General features: G+C 34.7%; 1 protein-coding gene across 24 annotated transcripts in view; it reads left to right on the top strand.

Annotated features, from left to right (window-relative positions):
* Positions 1 to 27,113, top strand: part of Zasp52 (Z band alternatively spliced PDZ-motif protein 52) — a 165,038-nt gene that overhangs the window by 84,503 nt on the left and 53,422 nt on the right. For 13 of the 24 annotated variants that reach the window (XM_089089779.1, XM_089089777.1, XM_089089787.1 and 10 more), the window contains 4 exons: positions 6,524 to 6,732; positions 11,471 to 11,606; positions 21,224 to 21,309; positions 23,374 to 23,479. In XM_089089779.1, coding sequence (XP_088945905.1) covers positions 6,524 to 6,732; positions 11,471 to 11,606; positions 21,224 to 21,309; positions 23,374 to 23,479 — 537 coding nt within the window. Of the gene's footprint in view, positions 1 to 6,523; positions 6,733 to 9,988; positions 10,125 to 11,470; positions 11,607 to 21,223; positions 21,310 to 23,373; positions 23,480 to 27,113 lie in introns of all 24 variants that reach the window. The other 11 variants (XM_089089781.1, XM_089089776.1, XM_089089789.1 and 8 more) reach the window with 7 other exon arrangements.

Raw genomic sequence — 27,113 nt, 5'->3', positions numbered from 1 at the left:
GGGAAAAAAGGGTGTGGGGGGGCTAATTGCCCTTCGATCTCTTTTGACTCTTTAAAAGTGAACTAGAATTTTCCATTTTCAATCAAATGAGCCCTCTCTGAAGTTTATTCGGGCATCCCTTCTATACTATTACTACTACTACTAGCAACTCACCGCAGCACCAAGCCGCCTGAGGCCAACACAGTTACGCACGCTCCTCCTCCACCCCAATCTATTCAAAGCCTCCCTTTTTACACCCTTCCACGAAGTTCCCATTTCCTTTAAATCTTACTTTATGACGTCCCCCAACCCCAGACGAGGACGACCTGTTTTCCGTTTAGCCCTAGACGGTTGGCCGAAAAGGACAATCTTCGGCAATCTGTCATCCTTCATCCGCACAACGTGCCCTAGCCACCTCAACCTTTCTTTCATTATGCCCCTAGAGAGCGGTATTGGACCACATTTTTCGTATAGCCTGTTGTTTGAAATACGGTCAGTCAGCCGGGTACCCAGAACAATCCTTAAGCAATTTCTCTGGAAACATCTAGCAAATCTTCATCCGCTTTTCGTAGCGCCCAGACTTCAGAGCCATATTTGACCATTGTCATCACTGTAGCTTCCAATATCCTAACCATGATTCGCAGACTTATCTTCAATTCCTCCAAACTTTTTTTAACTGTGAAAAACTCCTTGGGTCTTGCCTATTCTACTTTTAACATCTTCACTACTCCCACCATCTTTACTAATAATACTACCAAGATAAGTGAAGCTGCCCACCTGATCAATCTTTTCATTACCCAACGTCACCTTTTCATCTTCACTTATTCCTAGCCTTAGTGACTTAGTCTTCTTAACATTCATTTTCAAACCTATTCTAGCACCCTGAACTCGAAAAACCTTTAAAACTTCATTCATTTTGCTCACACTTTCGCCAAGGCTTCGAAAATCGTCAGCATAATCTAAGATCAGGAGACTGTTTCCTCCTCATTTGATTCCGTGGTCTCCAATTGCCTCTACTGTGCTCCTATAGACAAAGTCCATCGGAATGATCCATATAAAGGGAGATAGAATCCCATCTATAAGAGCCATATATGCACCCAGGGCATAACTTACAACGCCTATCCCCGGAAGTTTTAATATCTTATATTTGAAACTATTTTTAACAAAATGGCCGCCTCAAAATTTTTATCGGATGGGTCTGAGGAAGGAAAGCCGAGGAGGGGGGAGGGGCTAGTTGCCCTCTGGTCTCTTTTGACTCAGAGAAAGTGAACTAGAATTTTTAATTTCAAATCAAATGAGCCCTCTCTGAAGTTTATACGAGCATCCCCTTCATAATAACCATATACAGCCCTAGGACACAACTTACAACGCCTGCCCCCCGGGTCCTGGGGGGTTGTGACGACACCAGAGTTTTGGTTATCTGACCTTTGAACTGATTTAAAAAAAATGGCTATCTCAAAATTTGTATCGGATGGGTTTGCGGAAATAATTGCGTGGGGGTGGGGCTATTTGCCCTCCGATCTCTTTTGCCTCTTAAACATTTAACTAGAATTTTCAATTTCCATTCAAATGAGCCCTATCTGAAGTTTATACGAGCATCCCTTCGATAAGAACCACATATGCTATCAGGGCATAACTTGCAGCGCCTGCCCCCGGGCTCTGGGTGGTTGTTTCGACACCGAAGTTTTTTATCTAACCTTTGAACTATTTTTAACAAAATGGCTATATCAAAATTTTTATCGGGCCCTGAAGGATTGTGTCGACCCCGGAGTTTTCGTCATATGATCTTTAACCATTTTGAAAAAATGGCTCTCAAAGTTCTTATCGGATGGGTTTGAGGAAAATAGGGGGTGGGGGGGGGGGGTGGGGGCTAGTTGCCCTCCGATCTCTCTTGACTGTAAAAAGTGAAAGAGAACTTTCAATTTCCAATCACATGATCCTCTCCGAAGTTTATACGATCATCCCTTCCATAAGAACCATATATGCCCCCAGAGCATTACTTACAACGCCTGGCCCCGGACCCTAGGGGGTTGCGTCGACACAAGAGTTTATCTTATCTGACCTTTGAGCTATTTTTAACGAAATTGCTATTTCAAAGTTTCTATTGGATGGGTTTGAGGAAAGGGTGTTGGGAGGGGGGGGGGGCTAGTTGCCCTTGGATATCATTTGACTCTCAAAAAGTGAACTAGAGCTTTCAATTTCCAATCAAATGATCCCTCTCTGAAGTTTATACGAGCATCCCTTTCATAAGAAGCATAACAACCTCCCGGGCCCTGGGGGGTTGTGTCGATACCGGAGTTTTTGTTATCTAATTTTTAAAAAATTTAAACAAAAATGGTTATCTCAAAATTTGTAGTGGATGGGTTTGGGGAAAAAGGGCGTGGGGGGCTAGTTGCCCTTCAATCTCTTGACTCTTAAAAAGTGAACTAGAACTTTCAATTTCCAATCAAATGAGCCCTCTATGAAGTTTATACGAGCATCCCTTTCATAAGAACCATACGTGCCTTCAGGACATAACTTAGATCGCCTTCTCCCGGGTCTTGGGGGGTTGCATTGATATCGGAGTTTTTTTTTATTCGACCTTTGAACTATTTTGAACAAAATTTTTATCTCAAAATTTTTGCCCTCGGATCTCTTTTGACTCTTAAAAAGTGAACTCCAACTTTCATTTTCCAATCAAATGAGCTCTCTCTGAAGTTTGTACGAGCATCCCTTTCATAAGAACTATATATGCCCCAGGGCATAACTTACAACGCCTGCCCTCACCTGAGGTTTTCGACACCTGACACCTGTCGACACCTGAGTTTTTGTTATCTGACTTTTGAACAATTTTTTACAAAATGGCTATCTCAAAATTTTTATTGAATGCATTTGGGGAAAAAGGGGCGGGGGGGGTTGTTGCCCTCCAATCTCTTTTGACTCTCAAAAACTAAACTAGAACTTTTAATTTACAATCAAATGAGCCCTCTCTGAAGTTTTTACGAGTATCCCTTCCATAAGAACCATATATTCCCCCAGGACATAACTTACAAAGCCTGCCCTCGGACCCTGGGGGGATATGTCGACCCTGGAGTTTTCGTTATATGGTCTTTGAACATTTTTTTTGAAAACGGCTATCTAAAATTTATTATCAGATCGGTTTGAGGAAAAAAGGGCGTGGAGGGGTGGGGGCTGGGTGCCCTCTGATCTCCTTTGACTCTTAAAAAGTGAACTAGAACTTTCAATTTCCAATCGAATGAGCCCTTTTTGAAGTTTATACGAGCACCCCTTCCATAAGAACCGTATATGCCCACAGGGCATAACTTACAACGCCTGCCCCGGGCCCTGGGGGGTTGTGTCGACACCGGAGTTTTTTTATATGATCCTTGAACTATTTTTAACAAAATGGCTATCTCAAAATTTTTATCGGGTGCATTTGGGAAAAAGGGTTGGGGGGGGGCTAATTACCCTCCGGGTCCTTGGGGGCTGTGTCGACACCGTAGTTTTTTTATTTAATCATTGAACTATATTTAACAAAATGACTATCTCAAATTTTTTATCGGTTGCATTTGGGAAGAAAAGGGTGGGGGGGGGGGGCTAGTTGCCCTCAAACCACTTTTGACTCTTAAAAAGGGCACTGGAACTCTCGATTCCCAATCTAATGAGCCCCCTTTGAAGTTTATATAACGACCCCCTCCATATGAAGTGCCTCTGGGAAAAAAAATAATAGTAATAATAAAACATTGGAGCCGTATGGCCTTTACTATAGGCAACGCCATAGCGTTGCCTCTGATCTCAAATTATTTGATTTTTATCCATTGAATGACAAAGAAATGTATGGAATTCTTCACGTTTCTAAGGGGGGGGGGAGGGAGAATGAGCCACACAAACTCTTCGCTTTGCTCTGTCACGAATGCCAACTTAGTGTAGATTGCAATTGAATGCTAACTTTTCTTTTTGATTTGACATTCAGACGCCATCTTTTTTGTATAACACTCTGTTTTTCAGAATTAAGCATTAGAAATACAATTCCTGTTCAGATATTGCATTCGTGCCAAAACTTCAACTCTGAGTCTTCTTTCACTTTCTGTAACATTATTTGAGCCAAGATTGACTACTAGTTAGCATTAAGGAATTCGAAATTCAAAGAACAACCGCGTCTTTTGTTCTAGAAACGCTTGTGCTTTCTTGTAATTAGTATTTTCTAGAAAATTGATAATAAAATCCTCTAATTAAATTCATCAAAAAGAACTCTTCGATAGTGTTGCAACCAGAAAAAAGGACTTGACAAGCCAGTTTTAAAAACGAAAATTCAGATACTGTGACAACATGTATTTTTGGGACAAACGGCTAAAAAAATACTTTACTCTAGTGGGATTGCCCCATCCCTGAAATGTTTTGGATATCGCCCAAAGTTGGGATCTTGTTCTGCCCCTGAAAAAACTGTCAAAACTATTTTAACATATGAAACTAATGTAGGCTAATTCGTTTTGCAGTCATTTTAAGTAAATTAAATTGATTGGGAATCGTTAATTGACAGTTTCACAAAATTCTTCCCTAGGCCATTTTTTTGTGTGAATGGTCCTTTGGAGGTTGCCAAGTATTTCGTTTTCTCTCTGATTTTAAACATCTACATCCGCCTACGTCAGTAAAACTTTGGCAATTCGTCTTTAATTAACTTACCGAGGCGCATCCGCGTTTCCAAGCTTCTAATATACTATGCATTGTTGGAATTTGACCTAAATATAGATTTAAATTGTTCGTCATGCTTGCCTAATCATTTATACAACATTTTTGTACCCTAATTGACTCACTATAGAATAAGCGATTTATATTTCTCATGATACCAACCAACAAGTATTTAAGAGCGGCAATTTTACTATAGTAATAATATAACAAAAAATAATGATAATAAAAAAACAAACAAATTTTGAATGACTTGACTTGTGTCAAGAAGGAAGCTATGGAAGAAAAGTCATTTCAATTAGGAAATTTGCATGGTTTGGCAAAAAAAATGATCCACGAAAGAAAGTATTATGCATCGTTAAAAATCCAGTGCCCTCTTTCGCTCTTTCTATTTCTGTCTTCCCTTCCTCACTCTATCTCCATCCCTCCCTTTCTTAAAAAAAGTTCTTTATGCTACGGGATGTTCCTTGTATTCTGCCTTTTAAGTGTTTTTCCAGGATGGTGGTATAAAGCCAATGATGGTAAAAAGTTGGGCTGAATTACCAACATGGGACACTTTAATCCCCGATGAAAAGGCGCTGAAAGATTAGGTATTATCAAGAATTTAACATCAGTAAAAGTAATTGTTTGAAACAGGCACATACATATGTGCCCATACTGTGTTTTACTTTGCCAGCTTTCACTTCAATAGATTACTAATTTCTTCCTCCCTATATATTCAACTTGCATGAGTAGTTAAATACCTGCCTGTTTTCTCTCTAGGTAGAAAATGACCTCACATCCGCCTGGATTTGTCAACTATAAACAGTATAAAAAATTTGTATTAATTTCTTTCAAGGCAAGGCTCGACTCTATCGTAAAGAGCAGCAGGTCAAGAAGGCTGGTAGCCTTCATTCGTATTTAAGGTAGTTTGGGATGAACGAATGAATTGATTGTCAAACCATCAAGTTTAGCAATCAAAATACAGACAGAACAAAAACAATAAATAAAAGAAAAGAAAACACTCAAATATTAACAACACAAGACAACTACAGAACAAAAAAATAACTTAACAAAAGAAGAGAAAAAACAAGACATTCACAACAGAATACCACTGCAGCATGAGTACTTTCCACCACTGGTATGACTGGCTTTTCTGGTTGAACTGTTTAATCTGTTCTTCTGGCGCTTCCATTGGGTTTATGATCCTGTATTTTCTTGTAATCTTTGAATTTCCAGGCTAAGGTGGGAGTTTAAGGAGATATTATGCAAACCGAAAAAAGGTGCACCGGATTCTATTTTTTTCGGTTTTGTTAGCATTTGCCACATTGGCGAGCATCAAAGAACAGTAGCTTTTTCAATTGCATTGCACAATGCGGCAAGTTAGGGTCCAGTGAATCAGAGTCTGGTCTTAATAAAAATCGCATAAGCGATGTAGACTCTGCGATACATCAGCTACAGTAAAAGTTGATGTATGTCTTTGAAGCATGAGCTAATCGAAAGTTCGAGGTAAGTTATATGGTAAAATATTTTGATTGAGGTGTTACTGAGGGGTACACACAGATTAAGAGCATCATATTTATAATTGAGCAATAAAATTTCAGACTGTTTAGGATTAAAGTCAAATCTAATCTAGCATATTCTCTGGCAAGGAGATAATAACATGTAAATATAAGGACAAATCATGCGCTCTTTCTAAGTTTTAGCACCCCTCTTTACTTCCATGTGAAAAATAATTTTCTCACATTATGAAGCTCATATTGAACTAATATTCCCTGTATAATTTAATGTTGAAATATTTAAAGTTCTCCTTCACCCCCTCTCCCTGCCCGTCTTGGTCAAACCGCTTCCTGACTCCGTTGTTACTTAGTAAATGTTTAATAGTAAGTCTTTGTTTCAGTGTGAACTTCAAGAAGAATGAGCGACAGTACGATCCAGCGCAAAGTGAAGTGCTGAAAATGATCCAAGAAGCAGATAGTGCTCCAAGAGCACACGAAACAGGTATCTCTTGTGAACCTGTGGAGTCCCCCCGAAAAGGTTCTCAACCCCCCTTAATCCAGTCGCATGCTTTTAGAAGGCTGCAGAATGCGCTATTGACTGAGCAGAAAGGTAGGTCACCCGAGGCCCCGTTTCCTGTTACATCACAAAAAATCACGACAAAGACGTTACTAATGAGGTGAATACTTTGATGACAAATGACAGTCAGACCAATGGAACTAATTTTAAGGGATGGTTTGCAGGGTAGTTTAAATCTTATATTTAAATTATTGCAGTGAACTTCGAATTTTATACTTCAGTAAGTTTGAAAAAAAATATATGGTGCTGTTCTGCTTTTCCTTGTATCAAAAATCACTCCCAGATTTTCTGAGATTAACTCTGACATTTTCTGAGCTTGTTGATTCAATCCTGGATTTCTTGTTGACTATCCTTTGTTGTACTAAATTAACATTTCCTGTTACATCACAAAAAAAAAAAAAAAAAAAAATTGCGACAAAAATGTTACAAATGAGATGGATACTTTGATGAAAAATGACTGTCGGATCATCTGAATCATCAAAAATACTAGCAGTAAAATTGGTACTAATTTTAAGGGATGGTTTGCAGGGTAGCTTCAATTCATATATTTAAATTGTTACACTGACTTTTATTTCCTTACTTCAGCAACTTTGAAAAAAAATTACATGATGCTGTTATGCTTTTTCTTTTATCAAAAATCACTATCAAATTATAAGAAATCCACTCTGAGATTTTCTAAGCTTGCTGGTTCAACCTGGCTGCAGGATTAGTGCTGAAGTTTGTCGGTATGAACAAATAACTGTTGATTAGTTTCTGTTTGATTACGCTTTGTCGTATGTGGGTAAAGTTCCTTTGATTTTGAGCGAAGCAACTATTCAATTAAATTTGCTACCTGAATCAGTTTAATACAAGAATCAGTTTAATTTGCTACATGAATCAGTTTAAGTACAAGTCAGTCTGAAAGTATTTCTTGAATTTTGGCGGTAAATTGTTGGATATTTAAAAACTAATCCCACAAGAATACAGTTTCACAAATTTGAGCGGCTATTGTTGTAAGTAATCAAGAGAATTTTAATATTTTGCCAATTTACCAATAATTTTGAAAAAAAAAGAAATTGCCAAGAGTTGCCCCTTTTTGTGTCTCTTTCCGCACTGACTATTAATATTTCAAGAAATAAATTGAGAATTAGAAGAAAGCAATATCTCTCTTAGTAATATCAACATGCATTATGAGTTTATCGTGTTGAAACAGCAGCATAAACACGTACCTTCAGATTGATAATACCTACTAAATTGTTTCTACTAATTGTGCTCTACTATTTCCAGCATTTGACTTTCACTGCTCATACCTTATAGGGGCAGCTACTTTTTATAGTACCTAACAATGAAAATGCTAATTTTTAACATTGATGTCTCTTTCAAACTATATGGAAACGGGACTTGTGTGAAAGGTGAGGAGCATGTTGATATGTTGTCATCACGAGGGCCGTATCCAGGGATTAGGTGGGGGATCATTGTTTGTTTAGAATAATTTTTATAAGCACTAAGAATAGTAAGAAATGTCAAACTTTTTTTTATAAAAAGGATAAGTTTAAAGCTTTGGAACGGTAATTTAAACCACCATTTTTCTCTGGCTACGACTCTGATCCTGAACTTGATTTTCTCGTCAATATAGTGGCAACGTCTGGTTCCTGTGGTAAAATTTTAAGAGCATGACTATTTAGGAAGAGATTAATAATAAAATTAGAATAATTAGTGTAAAAATAGTTTAAAGTTAGAATATATCTAGAGCTAAACCTTACTTGTGGACTTCAAAATTTTACCGCAGAGACTCTGATAAAAAGGTCTGTGAATTGTCACTCCTGTTTGCCTAATTTTTCGCTTGTTTTGAAATTTGTAGTACTAGCAGTAGTATCCGTATGGCCACAGCACTGTTGACTCAGTAAAGAATCTTGATATAGAATGCAAAATCTTGAATAATTTTAAAAAATGAAATTTAAAAGAATCTCTTTTAGTACTTTAAGTATTAATCCTAGTGATAAGGTAAGTAGTAATTTAGAATTTAGCCTGTTTGATTTTGGTACTGATACCTCTTAGTTAATCTATGTTTTTGAAAAGTCTGCCGTGGTGTGATTGACTAAAATTAGACTAGATGTTTTATCATTTTGGTAAATTTGGTTTTACCGGAGAAAATAGATGACTGCGAAGATGACGTTGACTTTCCACGATATAAAACCAAAAAAAAAACAAAAAAAACGTGGCTGCAATTTTTCAGATGGTAGAGAGGAAGAAGTGCACACAAGATTCTCAAACTTCAAAGCAGAAAAATTAAGTTCTTAAAATAAAAATGATCCAAGTCTTAGCCTGACTTTCACCATTAATACTTCAGGGCCAGACTATATTTGAACTATTTGTATATATTTTAATTTTGAGATATTTAAATCCTTTTCACTGTCTGAGCTTGTTTCCACTGGTAATGGTTGTCGACTTAACTGTCGAAAATATTCTAGAATCTGTTTGTACTGTTTTCCTGTCCACTTTCTTGGAAAAAGATTAGCCTCATTTTTTTTTTTCTATGTCATAATTTTGATTTTTGTATAGAGGAAAAATAGAGATCTTATTTAGTTATTTTAAAGCAAGCATTAAAACATATGTATTTTGAGAAATGATCTCCTGGAACTGATTATCAGATTTTTCTTTTCAAATTTTAACTGTTAGTATACATCTTAATAGCAATTTAATGTAACTGTTTAAACAGCAAGTTTTCTCTTGCAATGAGACGTCAATTTTCTCTTGCAAAAAAAAATTAATCTTCTATAATAATCTCTTGATATTCTTTCTTCTTTTGTAATAAGAAGATATCTATTGATACAAAACTTAACATTTGTATAACATATTGTTGATGTTATATCCTGTTTTTATTTTAAATCTATATTCTACCTCAACGTTTCTCAACCTATTTAAAGTCGCAACCACCCCTCCCCCTTAAAAAAGTAATTTTCCAAGTAAGACACTACAAGACTTCTTAATAAATTATAATTTGAGCCTACTTTTCTTCTTTATAAGTACATTATTTATCAATTGATACTCATTTACTTATTGTTCGAAAGCCTTTATTTTTGGATTAGTTTTTATATTTTAATGAATTAATTTTTTCAGTTCTCAACAGTTGTTTCGTAAATAAGCATTTAATTTTTTCTAACTAGCAACGACTCTTTTCATTGGGATCACGAACCACTCCCTCGGGTGCCCCCCCCCCCCCAGTTGAGAAACGATGATCGACCTTGCTGTAACCTTGAAATTTAATTTATATAATATTTGATGTTCATGCTTATTCGTTATGGTTTAGTTCATCATTTTATGGAACCAAAACCCGGTGGCTTCCAACCCCGAGTTACAGCCGGCGCTCTTGCAGTTAAGCCACCTTCCAGGTCGGGTCCAATTCAAGCTGGTCCGCAATGCGATAACTGCGAGAAGATCCTTGTGTAAGTTTGTCTTAGATGACACGTAGGATGTAGATTCTATGTTATATCCCTCTTTAAGAATGACGAGTTTGCATATGCCTGCACAAGACATGTTCCACAAAGGATGTCTGTCATGAAATGCTCTTTTCCATATCACTGTTGTTTCTTGTTTCCACAATACTTGTTATCGCGGTTGTTGCATACACACCTCGTGAGTGAGGAAAACCATTTTTTTCAGAAGAAAGGGAAAAATAGTTTTAGGTTTTTCTGCTGGTTATGGGCATAAATAATGCAGAGGAAAAAATTGCAAATTCATTCATAAATACTTTGATTTAAAGGCTTATACACAAAAGTAGACAGACAACTTATAAAGAATTTACGAAAGATGTACGAGAAATTTCTCAAGATTTAAACGAAAACACGGGTTAATGCTTTTAGCCATATCTTTTTAATGAAACTATGAAGCTTTCTGGGGTTTTACTGTTCGATGCATCTTCTATGACTAATCTGAAGAGTCACTTAATTAAACTTCAACAAAATTGTCCCATACGTGGTGTGCACGTGACGACCGCTTTATTTTCTAAGGGTGATACTGTTTATCTCTTTATTTGAAAGCGATGCTCGAATTTTTTGCTTTATAATATTAGTTATCTCTATAAGATCCTTTTTTCTAAATGTAAAACGTTCCGAATTTATATAGATGGTGCTTTTATCAATTGAGTATTGCAAGAGAAAACAGAAGGTGATAAAATAGTTATGGAAGTACAAAAGTCATTTTGGTTACGGTCCGAGGCGGTAAAGTTTACTTATCCGACTAATCCCAACGACCATGGAAAACAATTGTTTAGAATAAAAACAAACGCTTATCAAATCATGCACCACGTAGGCAACGCTGACTATCCTACAAAACTACGCTCATTTACAATGAGGAGCCGGCTATCCTGTTTTTTCCCAACATTTGCACAGTATGAGTAATCTATATTGTTTCAAGGCCGTACCCAGAGGAGGGGGCTAGGGGGGTTTGAACCCCTTCCGTAATGTTTTTTTACTCGTAAAAATGTAAAAAAAATGGATATAAACAAATTTTATTTGGGTTTTTTTGTTTTTTTTTGTGTACCCCCCCCCCCCCCCGAAAAAAATATTTGAGTAAACCCCCTTCCGAAAAGAAATCCTGGGTACGGCCTTGGCTGGGATTCTTGTAATTTTGGATAGACCTAAACTAATACACCTAAATTCACAAATAAAATAATTTTATTTAATTGTTTAAGTAAATTTGCCGCCCCAAAAATCTTTTTTGTTTATTCAGTATCACCCTTGCTTGCTCCATAGTTTCTTTTCATTATGTTTATATGTTTTTGTGTGTCCAGATCCCCCTGTTCCTGCTATGAGTAGTCGTCCTGTTGGCGTTCGCCCTGTTGAACCCCCGAAGACAAAGCCAAAAGATGACAATTCCATCAACGTTCCAGACTTGACTAAGTGCGGTGACTGCGATAAAATTATTGTGTAAGTTCCACATCTCTACATTCTACGCTTTAGAGACGCTTGCTCCCACAACCTCACTGTCTACTATGACTTCTAGCTTGTACTTATCTGTTTTTGTTCCTTTTTTTGCATTTTCCTGAACGAAGGGTTGTTCGTGTATATATAAGAATTTGTATATTTTGGACAGGGAGAAGGAGAGAAAGAGGTTGCATTGAACATTAGTTTTATCCGCTTTTATAAATCAAGGAAAGCCTAAAAAAGTCTGAGAGACTCCCCATGTCTTGAAAAGAGTTTTCTTTTATGATTAGAGTTTTCTTTAGAACCAAAGTAAAAGAAACTGGTATTTCTTTCAAGTTCTACATAGAAATACTTCTTGTTGGTAAAAATTTGTTTCTCTATTTTTATATACCCAGGGATGAAAGGGTAGATACTGTAACTAAACATAGAAATTTGTTTTGGCAATTGGTTTCATTAGCTCTGGGGTAAATTAGTCGCTATTGTTGCATCAAAACCAATGGCGTCAATAAGGGATGGCAATGGGGCATATGCCCCCAGGATCCGCTCTTATATTTTGAAAAATTCCTTTTTTTAGTAGTTTCATTGAAAAACACCTTTTATGGTATTTTCTTTGATAAAAATTGAAAAAACGTCATTTGCCCTCTTTCCTAGATTTTCAAAAATACATTTTATCCCCTAAATTTTCATGACTTGACACCATTGATGAAAATAAACATTTTTTTGTTGTATCCAGATTCACCGTGCCAGATACTTCATAGCATTTGATATTGTGCTATTCTTTTACCGCGTTCCACTTCGAATGAAATAGCGAACAGTACTAGAAGGCATTCACATACAAAAAGGACAAAATCCCTTAAAACGAGTAATTATAGTAAGATGGCTTGAACTTTTTATTTTTGATATATAGGACTGTTTTTCGACATCAAGAAATTCTATATCAAGATCTAGCCCTGCACCTTCGGCAATCTTAGTTCTGCCCAGAATACGTAATTTATTCAATAAGATATGTAACTTACACGTGCATAATAGAAATTTGCAATAAAAAACTGCTATAAGTAGGACTCGTGCCCATGACCTTCTGCAGACTAGACTGATATCTTCGTAGCCAGACTGTGTAGCGCCTTCGTAGCCAGACTGTGTAGTGCCTAACAAATGGAATGAAAAATTATGAATTTTCACAAAGAATCCGGTGGATTTTCGACGGCAAAACTTATTAAACCGAACAATCGTTACAGATAATTACAAGATGAACACATAAAGTAGAATAGTGAGAAGAATACTATTGATATAGTATGTATACTATCGATATAGAATATATATTATCGATATAGTATGTATACTATCGATATAGAATATATATTATCGACATAGTATGTATACTATCGATATAGAATATATATTATCGATATAGTATGTATACTATTGATATAGAATATATATTATCGATATAGTATGTATACTATCGATATAGAATATATATTATCGATATAGTATGTATACTATCGATATAGAATATATATTATCGATATAGTATGTATACTATCGGTATAGAATATATATTATCGATATAGTATTTATACTATCGATATAGTATGTATTTATGTATCGATATAGTATATATATTTAATTTATTCATCTATTACAAAACCCGTTGTAGAGTAAATACTGCACACAACGGAAGAGAAAAATCGGAAAAGATAAAAGAAAACAAACTCACTTCACAGCAAGTAAGAAGAAACTGCACTTAAATAAATGACAAATAATAGTAAGTTACCTTCTAAATACATATTATAAAAATCGTATATCACCCACTCCCTTTCCCTCAAGAAAACCGATTTACTGGCTATTGAATGGCAGGTTTGGTTCAAGATATATGCTTAAGAAGTTATTAATTAATAACCATTATACATTTTTTTAAGCTGTCCTTCTGCATGATTAAAAGACAAGTTTTATTAGGAATAGCTCAATTTAGTTTAGACAAATGCTTCCAATAATCTGAGAACATATTTTTGAAGTGTATCTTATAGATTGGCAAATTTTGTATGATTTTTTCCAACAAAAGTTGGATTTAGCTTTCATGTAAGAATGTTTTCTTCTGCAAAATTTTTAAATAATTCTCAGTATGGGCGGGGTGGGGTGGGGCGGGGTTTTGTTCTTAAAACACATAGATGGAACTATGTTTGGAAGTACTAGAAAGTTGTTTTTCTTACAATACCCGTTTTTAATCATTATTCAACATTTGATCGAATCTTCTTAATTGACGCAAATACACCCTTTTTGATTTTATTTTTCATTTTGTTACTTTCTCTCTTCTCTGAGTTTCGTTTGTCTTCTTAATTGAAAAACATAGTTTATCTGACATATAATTAAAATTTTCGCAAGAGGGTAGCCTATGCTGATAAAGAGTGATTTATTATATTTAAAAGTGGGCGGACCGTAAAAGTGCTACTTTTCATATTTTGGTTTGATTTTTTAGATAATTTTTTTTTATCTAGTGCCCTCAGTTTTTGCGTACAAGAGACTTTTGGGTGGGACTTTTTGTATTTAAAATGAAAAAGAATAAGAAACACGACAATGTTAACACTCTATTTGTGCTGAAATAGGTATGAATACATTTTGAATTTATTGTGAAAGGTCACATTAGGTAAATTATCCTAAATAACTAAACTCATGTTTTTTAAGTCCTAAATAGCCACAGTTTGCAAATAAAACTACGATTCAAAAGAAAGTGTAAGCAAATACTGCATTTGATAAAAAGCGACTGAAAGCTGGTTGAAATTAGCACAGAAATTGATTAGCCACTTATAATTATTCTACAGGAAGGAAGTACAAATTATTGTTTGAACAGAGTTGTAAAAGTGCAAATACCGTGTTTCTTATCATCCTATGTTGGTTGATGCTAAAATGCCATTTCCTTGTTATCAGAGGTGGATCCAGAATTTTTTTAGGGGGGGGGGACAAAATAGGTGATCCGATAAACTTGCGTTAAGAGCCAGTTTAATTAACGCAAACTTGCGTTAATTAAGTAAATTGCAATACTTTAGACTACGTTAGGGGGGCGCCCCCCTCTGGATCCTCCACTGCTTGTTATCATTAATTTGTTGCATCTATACTGGGCTTTACTTTATGAAACAGAATCAGTGTAGCTCTTTATTGAATGAACAGCTCACCAAATGGATAATATTTATTTTACACATATTATGGGTAAAATCAGCGCAAAAATCGAATAAGAATCAGTAAATCATTTGTATTGAACCAAAAAAGTAAGATTCTGTTTAGCTAAATATAAACATTGCTTTTTCATTCCGCTATGTCATTGCATTACTAAAACATTGTTTCCTCGTTTCACTAACTTGCTAAATGTATGGTGGATTTAAGTATATGAAACAGAACAAAAAAAGCTTTTGAAAACAGCACAAAAATTGAATAAGAAGCAGCAACTCATCAGCGTTCAACCAAAACTAAAATTTAATTGAACAGCATTGTAAGAAAACAAATGCTGCATTTTCTACCCCCCCTCCCCTATCTCCAGTGGCGTAATTCTGTCAAAATCCTGGAGGAGGGGGGGATTGAACCAGTTATCCCAAATAACAGTGAAAACTGAAAAATGAACTATATGGTACGATAAAGGCGAAGCTATACTAAAGAAAAGTGACCTGTTTCTCTGGATGCTTGAATTAAGCAGGCTTAGTTGGCAAGATTTGGAAGAAACTAAATTTCAGCTGGGGGGCCGGGCAAACTGGGATCTGGGAGGGGTAGTAGCCCCCCTCCTTAACAGGGCAAACTGGGGTCTTGGAGGGGCAGCTGTATTCCCCCACCCGCCCGGTCCCGTAGAAAATTACGCCCCTGCCTATCTAATTTCAATGCTAAAATATTGTTTGCTTTTTTACTTAAACTTGCTGAATCTATGGTGGGTTTTAGTATGTAAAACAGAATCAATGCATCTCTTTGTTGCAGAAACAGCTCATCAAATGGAAACTTTGTTCATGTAATGGAAATTTCAATATTGAATACTAAATTTGGTGTTACGTTCTAAAATCAGATATTAATGTTAAGTATTAATATTAAAGTGCGAAAGAAAATATTGATAATAGGATTGTTAGTGAATGTTTTAAGGTATCAAAATGTATTTTGTTAGATTGAATTGAAAGATGGCCATTAAGTCGCTTTGAACTGGTGATTGCGTGACTGTAGGAGGCATTAATCTTTTTTTGCTCTAGAATGTCCTTCAACACAGGGGTGGATCCAGGATTTTTTTTAGAGGGGGGGGGGCAAAATAGGTTTATCCGATAAACTTGCGTTAGGAGCAAGTTCAATTAACGCAAGCTTGCGTTAATTATGTAAATTACACTACTCTAGACTACGCTAGGGGGGCGCGCGCCCCCCTCGTTCCCCTGAATTTGTCACTGCTTTAACACAACTGGTGTGACTGAGTAGATTTGATTTCCATGCCTGATTTTAGCCTAAAATGTGTGAATAAGCATTATCAATAATAGCATTTAATAATATAAAGATAAAGCGTTTTGATTTGTAGTAGAATAAAAGAATGATTTGTTATTATTATTTATTTATTAAAGCAAAAGTTCCAATATATTTGTGTACTGGAATTTCAACACATTGAGTTGATATTAGCCATCAGATTTCTTTTATGGCTCCGCTGTGGGCGGATGACGAACTTGAAAAACCTATTTGGATAGAGCCGAATATCTCAAAATATGTGCTATCCGATTAAATTTTTCTAGTACCCTTGAAATACCGTTCAATATTCTGTGACTCTAAATTTCATTTTTATTCTTTTCCAAACTTGTAGTTCTGACTCCTGTGCGCTTTCTACATTTGGTATTTTACTGCAAAGTTTGTTTTTACAAAAATTAAACTTATTTTACCATATGCTTGATTGCTTACTAAAAACACTTTTTTTTTCACGGACACGCTAAACGGTTATTCATTCCGCATTTTCTGGTTGTAAGAAAATAATTTTTTATAATAGTTCCGTATCGAAATGGGTGTAAGTCTCGATAAGGAGCTCCTCATAAGGAAACATGTTAAGAAAACAATTCTTACTTCATAATATGCAGAATAATCATAGTTAACACATCTTGCATGGAGAGAACCTTTATCTTCACTTTTTTCATTGTTTTACACTTTTGCTATAAAGTTTTGAAAAGAAAGCATGCATTCAATAAGCATTTCTTAAGTTTTGAAATTCGTGTTGAAATAAATGAAATCTACAAAATTTGTTTATAGATGCCACTATATACAAACCGCAGTGGCGATAACACCAAAAACGGCGAGAAACTTGACATTTAATGCCCGTGCCAGATCATAGTCACATCTATCGATAAAGAAAGCCAAATATCATGAATGACATGGCAATTTCCTTGATTTTAGCGTCACACTTGTATTTAAAATGCAAAAAATTAAGATTGCAAGAAATTAGTTTAAAGAGTTTGCTCCAACAGTAATTTGTGTTCAACTGTTCTATACTAATACTAGGTTTTCTTAACTTTAGTCAGATTCCTCTCCCAGATAGTAAAACTGCTGTTCTAAGTTTCCATCTTTTCTAGTTTCAAAAAGTATGTCTTTAACGTTGACTCTGATCGATCAATCCAGAAATTTATGCTGGAAAGTTGAACAATGTTCAACTCGAGAAATTACAAACGGCGAACGTAATTGGCGCTGTAGTCGTGCGTAATTTTGATTTTATTGACAAGTGTGACTAATGTGGCACGGGCATAACAGAAAAGGCCAGGATCAATGTCGCTTATAAAACAATCTGTAGATGGCAGTTGCTTCACCATGGTTTTAAAAACTTAAAAAATGGTTATTCATTGCATGATGTTTTTCAAAAAATTTGTAGAAAAAGTGTAAGACAATGAAAGAAGTGAAGATAAAGGTTCTCCTTGTGTAAGATGTGTTACCTATGATTATTCTGCATATTATGAAGTAAGAAACGTTTTCTTAACATATTTCCTTGTGTGGAGCTCCTTATCTAGGCCTATGCTTCGGAATGAAACAAAGATTGAGTTTCTTTATTAAAATTTGCATACAAAGAATGTGAGTTTATTGCCTCCTCAATGTGTTTACATTACGCACAGTTACTACTGCTTGGATTCTATTATATAGAATAAAGGACTAACAATTCTGATGCTAGTAACAACTTCTTTTATATAGAGGGTCAGAAAGGAGGGTTACTTAACCCTTCTTGCTTGAGGAAGGTTAAGTGTTTTGTTGTTGTTGTTGCTGTTTTTTCTTTTTGTTTTTTTTTTTAACACCGTATTGAGTAGGCTTATAATAACTGAATAAGAATAACATTTTGAATCTTATCACGGTAGAGAAGTACATAAAGAAAGATTAGAGAATAGAATGGGTCAATTATGCTTTGGAGGGTGAAACCCGAAAAATGATTTTTTTTTTACGACGTTTTTAAATTTTATAAAGAGTCCGTGATTTTTTTCCAAAGACGAAACTTTTGTTTTGAAGAATGTCAACATCTACTCCGCTCTCTCGGTTTTTCCGTCCTTTTATTTAGCAATTGCTTCGCTTAGACAGCTTTTGAGCCTTCAGCTCTTATGATTGGCAGTCACTTAATTGGGGCAGTACTCGGGTCTTAGACCCTCACAGTTTGTCCTTGCAGATATAACTCCTGGTTATGACGTCACTGTTTGTTTACAGACGAACTTAACGAATTATATGTGCAAAAACAGAAAGCTTATTTATTTTTATTGTAACTAAAAATAAATTTTGATAGACAATCTATATAGAAAACCAATAGGTCATACACTATAAACCAGATTTTAATTGGGTCAGAGAAAAAAAGTTAGGGAAATGCCGCTTTGCCAACTTTTTGTCACCTTCCTCCGCTTGTGCCTTCAGCCATCTCATTTGGCAATCGCTTTGTATGGGTATTGCTTGGGTCTTTGGTCCTTATAATTGAGGATAGCTTAATTGGGGCAGTGCTTGGGCTTTCGGCCCTCGCAGTTATACATTCCAGATGTCACTCCAGATTATGACATCACTCTATGTTTACAGACGAACTTAGCCAATTATATTTATAAGAAAATATGTTTTTTGAATTGAATTGATTTTTTATATCATAAAAACAAACACTCCTTATTTACTCTTATTGTACATACAATCATATCTAACAGACAGTTTTATTGAACCTAGTTTTATTGAGACCGATAGTACAATAAGAGAAACAAATGCTTTTTTCAGAGCTCCAAGTATCCGGCTTACACGGTTGTGACGAAGCTGAAGTTTATAAACATGTCCTATAGATATGCCTGCTATTTACCTGTCTTTGTAGCTATTTTCCTTCGAAAAAACATTTAAATATACTTACATATGCGGATAACTCCAAATCCTTTCAAACTACCACTAAATATTCATTATTATAGATTTTTCTTTCTTTTTTTTTAAATTTTCCCGTTGTTGAAACACTAATTTTGTCATTCCATTTTTTTTCTCAACACCCAAGACAAGTGATTACCAAGCAACTAAGTGTAAAAATCAATTGGACGGATGTTTATAAGTAGTAATGTTGCCTCATCTTTTGACTGTTTTAAGAAGTGAAATTTGGATTTTTACCTTAACACCAAAAATTGGTTTCAAAACAACCATAATATATTGGTTGAAGTAATTTACTAAACTAAAGCAAGTTATCTCCAACTTCTGACAAAATCAACAAACCAGTTCTGTTCCTGGTGGTGAGGTGGGTTTGGGGCATAAAATAAAGTATATGGAAGGAATATTCTTTTAGTGGCAATTATTTACTTAAATCGCAAGATTGAGCAAGCTTTGATAATTTTTTTATTATTATTTGTACTTTATTCTTATCACTGATGAAGCTGGAATTTCCTTGCGCTCCTAACCACCTTACATCTTATGACATTGCACACTGTTATCTAGCTTAAATCTCTCTTTTCATGATTGAAGCTTAAAACGCGTTAAAAAAAACAACTATGCAGTGATATTGTAACAAATGTGCAATTGCCATTTCCAGCTGATTCGGGAATGGTAACTATTATCTTAATTAGTCTCAATATTAAAAGTTTGTTTCGAAAATAAGTTTATGGGAATTTTGGAAATAAGCCTTAAACCTCTCATCAAGGGTGTTAGATAGAAACAAAAAGTTCACCATTAGATTTCGCCATTGCCAAAAACCCCACACAGGAAACTTACAATTTGAACAGCAAGGAAGGTCACTTTTTTGCTTGGGTAGCGCTGTGTCCTATTTTTTTCTCTTTTTTACTTCTTCACTGCTAGCGGTGTACTTGAACATCAGAGAGAACTGTTTAAGGGCTCATCTGAAATGAAATGTAAGTACCAAAACATAATGTCAAAAACAATGTAAAATTTCCCACAAAAAAACTGTATCTAATATACAAGATGATGAATTACGTCATAGAGGGGTGCCAGCAGAATAACTACAGGAATCAGGGCACTAATGGATAAATTGGCCAAGTAATTAGCCTTTGTCAACCTTGATATTAATAATCTCGTTGGGAACAAAGATTGCTTTGGCTTAGCTGTTCCAAGCTGAGACTGAACGAGTTGAGCACACTCTTTTTGAGCTCACTTCCTGATGAAGCTTCTATCAGTGAAGAGGATTCGCAGCAGCATTAGAGGGAAAAAAAGGATGGAAATTCTTTCCAAGTGCTCTATATAGTGGAGGATCACTGGATGTATTGAAACTTTGATGACGTTTCCTTTGACCTTTTAGTACCTTACTGTCACTAATACTAGTATATTGGGGTTCTGTAACAAACATTACATACTCAAGGTTGGGGTGGACAAGAGTTTGTAATTCTTATTGTTTTTTGAACCTGATGGTCGCTCTAAAAAGATTTAAGGCAGTATTATCTTTGCTCTTCATTAACTTTGCTCAAGAGCTACTTCCTTCTCAGTGTGTTTGTGGTACCTAAGTTCATTGTAAAATATACACCCAGGGTTTCTCACTCTCAATACGCTACTATTTGATACTTAATTTGACGGATTCCACCCATAGACATTCTCTACCCTCCCCCACCCCCTCTTCTCTCATCCGAGGCTCTGTGAACACGGTCCAGAAAAATGGGCGGGATCCAGAGGATTCAAATTAACTTCTTGAGAGCTACAGAAATTGGCAGTTCAACCAATATTGATTTTATACTCAGCAAGTGTAAATATATCAATACCAAAATAGTTTGTTCTCTTCGAGTGGAGTTTGGGAAGATAGAAGGGAATAGCTTTTACAGGGCCGTATCCAAGTTTTTTTTTTTGGGGGGGGGGGGAGCTCACAAAAACTTAAAAAACATTTTTACCTGTCGGACAAATATAATTTTTTTTTTGGGGGGGGGGGCGGGTTCAAACCCCCTTTCCGTTTTCCCCTGGATACGGCCTTGAGCTTTGATAATACATTTTAGGAATTTACATATTTGCGCTCATTTGGCTAGCAAAGTTTGCTCTCTGTTACCGCAGCATACATGCTTATTGTTATAATTTTCCCTTGTGCACTTGTACTATCTCAAGAAACTTATACCATCTTGAAAAGTGAAATAATTCTTCGTTTTGTTTGATAACATTTTCTTCAAATTTGTTTATATATTTCTAATCCTATAATGCCATGTTACTTTCAGTGGTATTTTTGTCAAGATAAAAGGAAAGAACTTGCACGTTGAGTGCTTCAAATGTGCTACATGTGGCACTTCCCTCAAGAACATTGGTGAGTTCAAATTAAGTATTTTAGTCTTCATATTTTCTTACATAAATTATTGTAAGAAAAGAAGTAATTCTAAACCTTTCTTTCTATGCAGAATTAAAATGGATAAGAACTTACGGACTACGAAATTAGTTCAACATCACATAGCCTTAATTTGTTTTGAGTAATTTTGAAGATAGAAGCAATGTCAAATTTAAGCTGAACTATAAAAGGAGAAGGCTAACGGATGGAAGTGAATTCTGGAAGCAAAGAGAGAGAGAGAGAGAGAGAGAGAGAGAGAGAGAGAGAGAGAGAGAGAGAGAGAGAGAGAGAGAGAGAGAGAGAGAGAGAGAGAGAGAGAGAGAGAGAGAGAGAGAGAGAGAGAGAGAGAGAGAGAGAGAGAGAGAGAGAGAGAGAGAGAGAGAGAGAGAGAGAGAGAGAGAAAGGGGGGGGGGAGAGATAGCAAGAATCAAGTATGGATATATTAGCATAATCATCCAGGATCGTGAATATACTACTATATGTTCTGTATTCTTTAGTAATTCCCAAGCAATTAGATATCTGAGATGATTGGATCATGAAAGAGAGGTTGTTCAGGCCCTGTTATGCTTATCAATTACGAAGAACATACCATTTCTAAATATATAATATATATTGGATATATTTTGGGGTTGTAATTAAAATAAATATACTTTAGGATAGTTCTTGGAACTATCGTCCTTTCACTCTTGCAGTAACTATGTGTACTTATTTAATATAAAAGAAACTGCAGTATGTAAAATGGATTTTGCACGATTATCTAATTAAACAAATTTTTTTGATAATTTAGTAAAATCCACATGATGTATATTTGTATTTCTATCTCATCAAGTGCTTTGTAATTTCACAGCCATTGTTTTTGTTTTATTAATTAAAAAAAAAAAATAAAGAAAAGTCAAGAGCTATTTTAAATACTGAAACGAGCGTAATTAATAGCGTTTTGGTTAGCCACCAGTTTCGAATAATTCAGGCTCTTTTTCGAAATTTTGAAAAAATTGTTTTAATGGCTAAAAGTTAATATCAGTCCAGTCTGAATAGTTGTTATTATTATTTCCAGTCAGTGGAAATTATTCTTCCAAGAAAGTCAGCCTGTGAAATTTGAAGCATCTCCTTATATTTTCAAGATTTTTGAAAAATCGTTCCCAAATATTGAGAGTCGAAAAACTGCTAAGGTAAATCGCCGCTTTTCAGGCATTATTTTCCTTATTATCTTACCAAACTAATTGTCTCACCGAACGGGAAAAATATTTACATATCGCTCAGTACTATAGACCCTAATATCCACTGTAATGGCACAATTTTCAGCTCCATCACCTTGAACAAATTAAATATTGTTTTCTTTTAACATTAAGTGAATAATAATTCAGCAATTATTTTGGACTACAGAAAAAAAGGAAAAAGAAGAAAATTCCGTAGACGCTTTAGAGAGAAGAGAGTTTTGATAGGTGGCGGTGCCCACTATAAGATTTCACTATAAAATGTCTCTAGAAGAATGATATTGCTAATGATTACATTGAAATTTCCTTTTAATTCTAGATCTTTCACATTCAGTAAATATATTTGTGCTGTCAAATTTGAAATTTCGATTTTTAAATTTTAAATCCGGTCTGTAGAAATTTGAAATTTAAATCGAAAATAATTCTGGATATAAATAATCCTGACTGGAGAAAGCTGGCCCTGAGAGAATGCATATAAAATAAAAATATGAATAATATTAATTTGATTAAATTGAGGACACAAGTTGTATTGAAGATAATAGAAAAATTGTACTTGATTGCAGTCAAAGTCTCATCGTTTTATTGATCCATTAGAAGATAGTTATATAAACTAAACATTCCTCTTTTTCAAATTAAAGCGTCTGCTCATGTACATTTAAATCAATGTTCTAGTAAATTATCAATGTACAATAATCAATTTTCTAGATTATTGATTATTGATTTCTTGATTATTGATTTCAATCATTGATTTCTAGATTATTGATTTCAATAATCAATAATCAATGTACATTATCTAGTACAATAATCAATGTACATTAAATCAATGTTCTAGGTTATTATGACATTGGAGGGAAGTTATATTGTGATATGCATGCTCGTCAAGCAGCCAAACATAACACGCCAGCTGAGGCTACAGACCACGATCATTCAAATCAAGTGTACGTATTCATTATACGGCCGTTCAAAATCAAGTTCAGTAGGTGCACAAACCTACTTGTTAGATTCTTTTTTTTTTAAGTTTTTAGAGTGCACACAAACTGGCGAATGTCGTTCTTAATTCTGGACAAATTGAACAAATATGTCTAGCTATTTCTTAGAACTGATTAATCGACACATTAAGACAATAAACTATATTTCTATTTCAAAACCGTAAATGTACACAGTATGTTATGATTTTGGACGGCCAGTTTACATTAGAAATGTAGAATATTGAACAGAATACATCTATATGGCTTATACGAGCCGCAAGGTATTTCTAAGGTTTCTTTTTTTTATCTTGTCTTTTGGAAATGCTGTCTTTTCATTTATTCTTTTAAATCTCTATAAATTACCTGACGAATGATATCTCTAGCTTTTAATCTCTTATGTTTTCTATCATGAGCTGATCAGCCGGTCAGCTAGTAGAGCCTGCGTTGCTCTAAATTTAACATACGTGTTTTTGAGTGCCATAAGAATATGGGCTTATAGTAAATATATTCCTACATTCCTGCAAAGCTCGCATGTTTCTATTAGATGTCTTATGGCGGTCATTTGCTTCTACAGACTAATTTACTAGGGTAAAGTTCCTACAAAAATGTCGCTAACCGTATAATTGAGTAAAAAAACCATTACCTTTTCCGTAGCTTCTGCTGTTCACACAAACTTCCATTATACAGCTTACTATTTGCAATAGTTGTGAAATGATTGCGAGATGAAAATTTAACATCAGGGACAAGAAAAATATTCATGAGTTTATTTCTATGCCGTATACACTTCAGAGTGGTCTCTATCGATAGGTTCTATTTTGGAACATCCTTTGTTGGGTGGTGTTTCTTCTTCTTTTAACATTTAGAACGATCCCTGATCTTGTAAACTAGTCAATGATCAAAGAAGATTCTTTGAACCTTGAGGAAAATATCGATTGAAGTAAGGCAGCTATGGAAAGCTTCTCTAGCTTTTCTCAACTCTCACATTATTTTCTTCGTGTATATTCCTTTTTCTTTTCTTTTTATACGCTTTTGACAAACTATATATTGTGACAGACTGTTACTTGAACTTGTTACTTTCCACTCCCTCCTTACGCTCCATGTCCATTCTTGACATACCCTTTCATTTGTTAGATGTTTGCAACTTGCATGAATGGTTTACCGTTTGCACTTCTTTTTTGTATTTTATTTTTTAGACGGTGTTTCTGTAGCTGCAAATAAGGTATATTGTATATCTCATTAAGCGATCACATTTCTCTTTTATAATTTTTTCATAGTTTTCCGCAAGTCTTGCCATTGTAGTGTTATAGCTGTACATTTACAAAGTCCTAAGATATACAATTGTAGTCCTAAGAACTGCAATTGTGTACCGTGCACAATTGCAGTGTTATTCGTTTGCTTTAGTTCGTAAATACCATTGTTTTTTATATGAATGGGTTTTCATACAATATTCCGGTTAGAACACCTTTTATAGCATGGAATAACCGTCTAAAAGATAGGAAGTTCCTATTTTCGTTTATACAATTTTTGTTAATAGAAAATGGTGATAGCGCACCAATTGGCAAATGAGAATAATATATTCATAACCGTCTAAGCCTATATTATTTACAACTATACTTGTAAGGGGAGGAGCTAGAAAATAAAGTAACCCGCTAGGCTAAACCTACCGTCATTTGTCCCGGTTCTCTAACCTGGGGTAAGAAAATCCCTGGTCAATGACACCAATTTTACTTAATAGATATTGCACTAGCTTTCACCTCTTTTATATGCTTGTTCTCTGTTTAATGGTATTAGTTTCAAAACTTTATGCCTTATTTTTAAGATTTTAATTGATTTCAGAAAAAAATTAATGTTGTCAAACTGTTTGTTTCTCTAAACCAATAATATTGGTTTTAACTCAATTTTTATATGTTGAATTGAATTTCTATTATAATGTGTAGCATATAAAAACCTTAGTATTAGGCGCTAAATCATGTGATCTTACAGTAAAGGGTATGTCTAATAGGAAAAAAAAAATAATTCGGAATAGCATAAAGAGGTAGACAATTACAATAATAGAAACAAATCTAAAAAAAAAGTAAGAACTTCTGCCTTTATTGATACCTCAAAAACGTGTAAATGTTGAGGTTATGCCCTTGTATGATTTCAGTGTTGCGACGTTTAACCGTCAAAATAAATAAGCGAAGCTAATTCGCTAAATTTGACAACGTTTTCTTCCGTAGAAATTCAAACATTAGCAATCTGTTGACTTCCAAAGACAACTACACCTTTAAGGAAAAGTAACACCTTGTTAAGCTGTTTAGTTTCATCTGTTTTTAGCTTTTTTCTTGCTGATTTTTCAACCATGTTTCTTTTTTTTAAAGTCGGCCCTCGCTACTCCTCAAAACTCCTTCATTCCATATCGAGTATTGAATTCTCAATTTTTTTCTAATTTTTTACGACATCTATGGTTGTTTAATTTTCCACTTTACCAATTCGAACGGTCTTGTTTCATATCCACTGTCCTTTATACTTTATTATACGGAGCTAATCAGAACAATATCATTATTCCATATGTGTTTGCGGTGCTTTGATTATAGAACTGACTGGAATAATAATAATGAATAGAATATATCACAGATTTGTCATATAGGACTTTAAAACTTGCAATGATGCAGATAAATTATTAAACTATACATAGTGACAAGGTATTTCAGGTCGATGTTAGCTCTGATGTAGTGGGGAACATTAATGTTAAAATGTTTTAATTCATTTTACAGAATTGAAATTGTAATTTTTCTTAAAATTCGAGATGTCCAGGTTAAACCCTTTCCTGGGGTTTTTGTTAAGCTTAGTTTTTGTTACTTGTTAAAAGAAGAAACAAAACGGCTATGTGTGATACGTAACTCGGAGCTAATGGTTAATTCTTGATCATTTGAGAAGCCTAAATTATCTTGCAAGTTAAAAATCCTTGGAACGTCGAAGTTTACGCAATCGAGTAAACTTGACATTAAAAAAAAGAACTTCTCAACTTTTTCCTCGTACTGACAGAATTAGATAATTTTTTCTTGAAAAATCATTCAAAGCTTACAGACGGCGCAAATCTAGACGTTTCTAGTCTCTCATTACAGAGCGGGTTGCGCTGTTGGGCTAATTTGACCGACTTTTATTTTGAATATTTGGTCTGAGTAAATGATTTGTCAGCATATAATGCTTTAAACATCCCATTTATATTCAAAACAATATCTAGTGGTTGTGAAAAGGAAAGAGCATCGTAAAAATAAATCATCTAAACAATCTTGGTTATTTTGTGGTTTAAAGGCACCTGACGCTTCCAGCAAAATTGTAGAAACATGTTTTACAAAATTGTAAATGGTTTAATTTTAGATTTAAATTTTAATAATACTTATTTTAATAATTCTATATTTGAACACCGAAAATATAATTACGATATTTAATAATATTTTTATAGTTCTTTTTGAGAAGCCGCCAACTAAAAAAAAAAATATTCATCAAAGTGAGAACCAAAAATTTTTAAATTAAAATCATTATTAAAATGGTGTTTTACAAAGTTGTAGAACACCACCTATGATGGTGGGATTTATTCTAGGAAAATTATTAGTTGAGT

Source organism: Artemia sp. Qi Xiang Cuo, chromosome 5, assembly GCF_049724085.1.
Source record: "Artemia sp. Qi Xiang Cuo chromosome 5, ASM4972408v1, whole genome shotgun sequence".
In the NCBI taxonomy this organism is placed as follows: Eukaryota; Metazoa; Arthropoda; class Branchiopoda; order Anostraca; family Artemiidae; genus Artemia; species Artemia sp. Qi Xiang Cuo.
This window is presented reverse-complemented; position numbering and strand designations above follow the sequence as displayed.